Source organism: Austrofundulus limnaeus, unplaced genomic scaffold, assembly GCF_001266775.1.
Source record: "Austrofundulus limnaeus strain Quisiro unplaced genomic scaffold, Austrofundulus_limnaeus-1.0 Scaffold343, whole genome shotgun sequence".
In the NCBI taxonomy this organism is placed as follows: domain Eukaryota; kingdom Metazoa; phylum Chordata; class Actinopteri; order Cyprinodontiformes; family Rivulidae; genus Austrofundulus; species Austrofundulus limnaeus.
Window position 1 is genome coordinate 381,308 of NW_013952745.1, and position 3,091 is coordinate 384,398.

At 45.7% G+C, this 3,091-nt stretch overlaps 1 protein-coding gene across 1 annotated transcript in view; it reads right to left on the bottom strand.

Annotated features, from left to right (window-relative positions):
• LOC106527815 (far upstream element-binding protein 3) overlaps positions 1-3,091 on the bottom strand; it is a 21,180-nt gene that overhangs the window by 7,366 nt on the left and 10,723 nt on the right. The window contains exons 7-11 of the mRNA XM_014022810.1: positions 2,089-2,187; positions 1,612-1,713; positions 1,431-1,533; positions 445-545; positions 219-357 (exon numbers count right to left, since the gene is read on the bottom strand). Coding sequence (XP_013878264.1) covers positions 219-357; positions 445-545; positions 1,431-1,533; positions 1,612-1,713; positions 2,089-2,187 — 544 coding nt within the window. The remainder of the gene's footprint in view (positions 1-218; positions 358-444; positions 546-1,430; positions 1,534-1,611; positions 1,714-2,088; positions 2,188-3,091) is intronic.

The following is a 3,091-nucleotide window of genomic DNA, read 5'->3' on the forward strand; positions in this document are numbered from 1 at the left end:
CACACACACACACACACACACACACACACACACACACACACACACACACACACACACAGCTGAATGGTTAATGGGTTTTTAAGGTCTTTTTAAATAGAATAAAAACATCTGATGGAGCTCTCATCCTCTGACTCGTTGCTTTTTATTTGATTCAGTTTTTCTCCAGCAGTCGAAGGATCGGGTGGATCCAGCGAACCGGACCGGGTCCAGCCTCCTACCTTTGCCGATGACCAGGCCACACTTGTCAGCGGGGATGGTGTAGGTCACTTCCTGTAGAGGACTGGGCGAGCCCATGGTCCAGTCGCTGCGACCTCTGACCCGGCCGCCGCGCAGGGCCGAGCTGAAGCCGTCGCGCTCCTGTCGGAACACACAGACAGGTCGGGGGGGCGGGGTGAGGGTGGTTCTGAGGTCCGGACCAGAACCCGAAGGTGAGGCGAAGGGTACCTGAGCGGTCTGGATGAGCTCGTTGATGAGATGGACGGCGTGCTGACAGCGCTCTGGCTGACCCATCACCATGGCAACGCGCTCCGGACTGATGCCGTCATCTGGAGGAGGAGGCGGAGTCAGAGCGTTAAAACCGGACTGAACCGGTTTGAATCCAAATATAAACTGGATTTACTGATGTCAAAAAATCTTTGTTTTTAAAACGTAAACCAACAAAAATCTAGTTAATAATTTTATTTTAGGTTTATTATTGTTTGAGAACAAGAAAAAACTGCTTTTAGATTTTAGCTGTTTCAGCTTTAGCTACTGTATTACTACCGTTTTGTTAATTTTAAGATTACTGCTTTTGTTTTTCTGTTTTAGCTTTTAGAAACGGTTCTGGAAGAGTTGGCTCATGATGTGATAGTTTTAGCTTTACTGCTAAAGTGATATTTACTCATATCTGCTGGGTTTAGCTGGTCTAGAGCTAGCTTTAGCTTGTTCTCAGCTAATTTTAGCTCATCTACAGCTGGGTTTAGCTAATGCTCTGCTGTCTTTAGCTCATCTACAGCTGGTTTTAACTCGTGTTGTGCTAATTTTAGCTCAATCTCTGCTGAGTTTAGCTGGTCTACAGCTAGTTTTAGCTCATTTTCAGCTAATTTTAGCTGGTGCTCTGCTGGGTTTAGCTCGTATTCAGCTGGTTTTAGTTCATGTTCAGCTGGTTTTAGCTCATGTTCAGCTGGTTTTAGCTCATGTTCAGCTGGTTTTAGCTCAATCTGTGCTGAGTTTAGCTCGTCTACAGCTGTTTTTAGTTTGTTCTCAGCTGTTTTTAGCTCATGTTGTGCTAATTTTAGTTTGTGCTCTGCTGGGTTTAGCTGGTTTAGAGCTAGCTTCAGCTCGTTCCCAGCTAATTTTAACTTGTCTACAGCTGGTTTTAGTTTGTTCTCAGCTAGTTTTAGCTCGTGTTCAGCTGGTTTGTAAACAGAAAAACAAACTGGGTCACAGACCTGTTTTAAACTGGATTCGGACTCCGGCGTCATTTTGAATCTTCTTGATCATTTCTCCATTTCTGCCTATCACGATTCCGACAGCAAACCTGGGAACCGGAACCTGAGAACAGATGGGATTGGACCCGGGTCAGCGGTTCTGACACCTGTAGAGAACATGACGTGTTCGTCAGCGTCTCACATCCAGGTTGGTTCCTCCCAGTCGGCCTCCGAAGTCGCTGCGACCGGACCGGAAGTCTCCGTCCTTCTCTCGGATCACTTCCAGCACCAGTTCTTTGGCTGCCTGGACCAGAACCAAAGACAGAACTCAGTCTGAGGAACATCTGATCTGAGAAGGAACTTTAGAACAGAAGCTAGAACCCCTGATCCAAGACCTCATACCAGGTACAGAACCTTTGACATGAGTTCTGAAAACTTTAACCTTCTTCAGAACGTTCCACACCTGGATCCTCAGACCAAACCCAGAACCTTAAACCAAAACACCTCCTGCAGAACATTTCATATGAGCAGAAAGTTCTAAAAGATCTACAGTTTTAGTCCAACTAGAACCTTAAACCTGTTGGAGGATCTTTTTCTATAATCTAGAACGTTCCACAACTCCTCACACAGACGTTATTCAAAGTTCTGCTGATAATAAACCCAGTAGAACCGTCTGTACCTGGACTTTGTAGGGATCTCCAGAGATGCGGAGCGGTTTGTCGGCTCCTGTCGGCATCGGGCCGTCCTGGATCATCATCATCTTCACGCCGGCCCGCTCCTGAGAAACAGAACCGGACACACCGGGCTGGAGTTAACAGTACCTGATCTGGAACCTTTCACCTGATCTGGAACATTTTCACCTGATCTGGAACATTTTCACCTGATCTGGAACCTTTTCACCTGATCTGGAACATTTTCACCTGATCTGGAACCTTTTCACCTGAACTGGAACCTTTTCACCTGATCTGGAACCTTGCACCTGATCTGGAACCTTGCACCTGATCTGGAACCTTGCACCTGATCTGGAACCTTGCACCTGATCTAGAATCTTTTCACCTGATCTGGAAACTTTTCACCTGATCTGGAACCTTTTACCTGAACTGGAACCTTTCACCTGATCTAGAACTTTACACCTGATCTGGAACCTTTCACCTGATCTAGAACTTTACACCTGATCTGGAACCTTTCACCTGATCTAGAACCTTTTATCTGATCTGGAACCTTTTATCTGATCTGGAACCTTTCACCTGAACTAGAACCTTTCACCTGAACTAGAACCTTTCACCTGATCTAGAACCTTTCACCTGATCTAGAACCTTTCACCTGATCTGGAACCTTTTACCTGATCTGGAACCTTTCACCTGATTTCTAACCTTTCACTTGATCTAGAACCTTTTTTAGACCCATCTTTAAGTTTCTTTGGGACTCAGAGTTTTACCTGATCTGGAACCTTTCACCTGATCTGGAACCTTTCACCTGAACTAGAACCTTTCACCTGATCTAGAACCTTTCACCTGATCTGGACCCTTTCACCTGATCTGGAACCATTCACCTGATCTGGAACCTTTCACTTGATCTGGAACCTTTCACCTGATCTAGAACCTTTCACCTGATCTGGACCCTTTCACCTGATCTGGAACCATTCACTTGATCTGGAACCTTTCACCTGATCTGGAACCTTT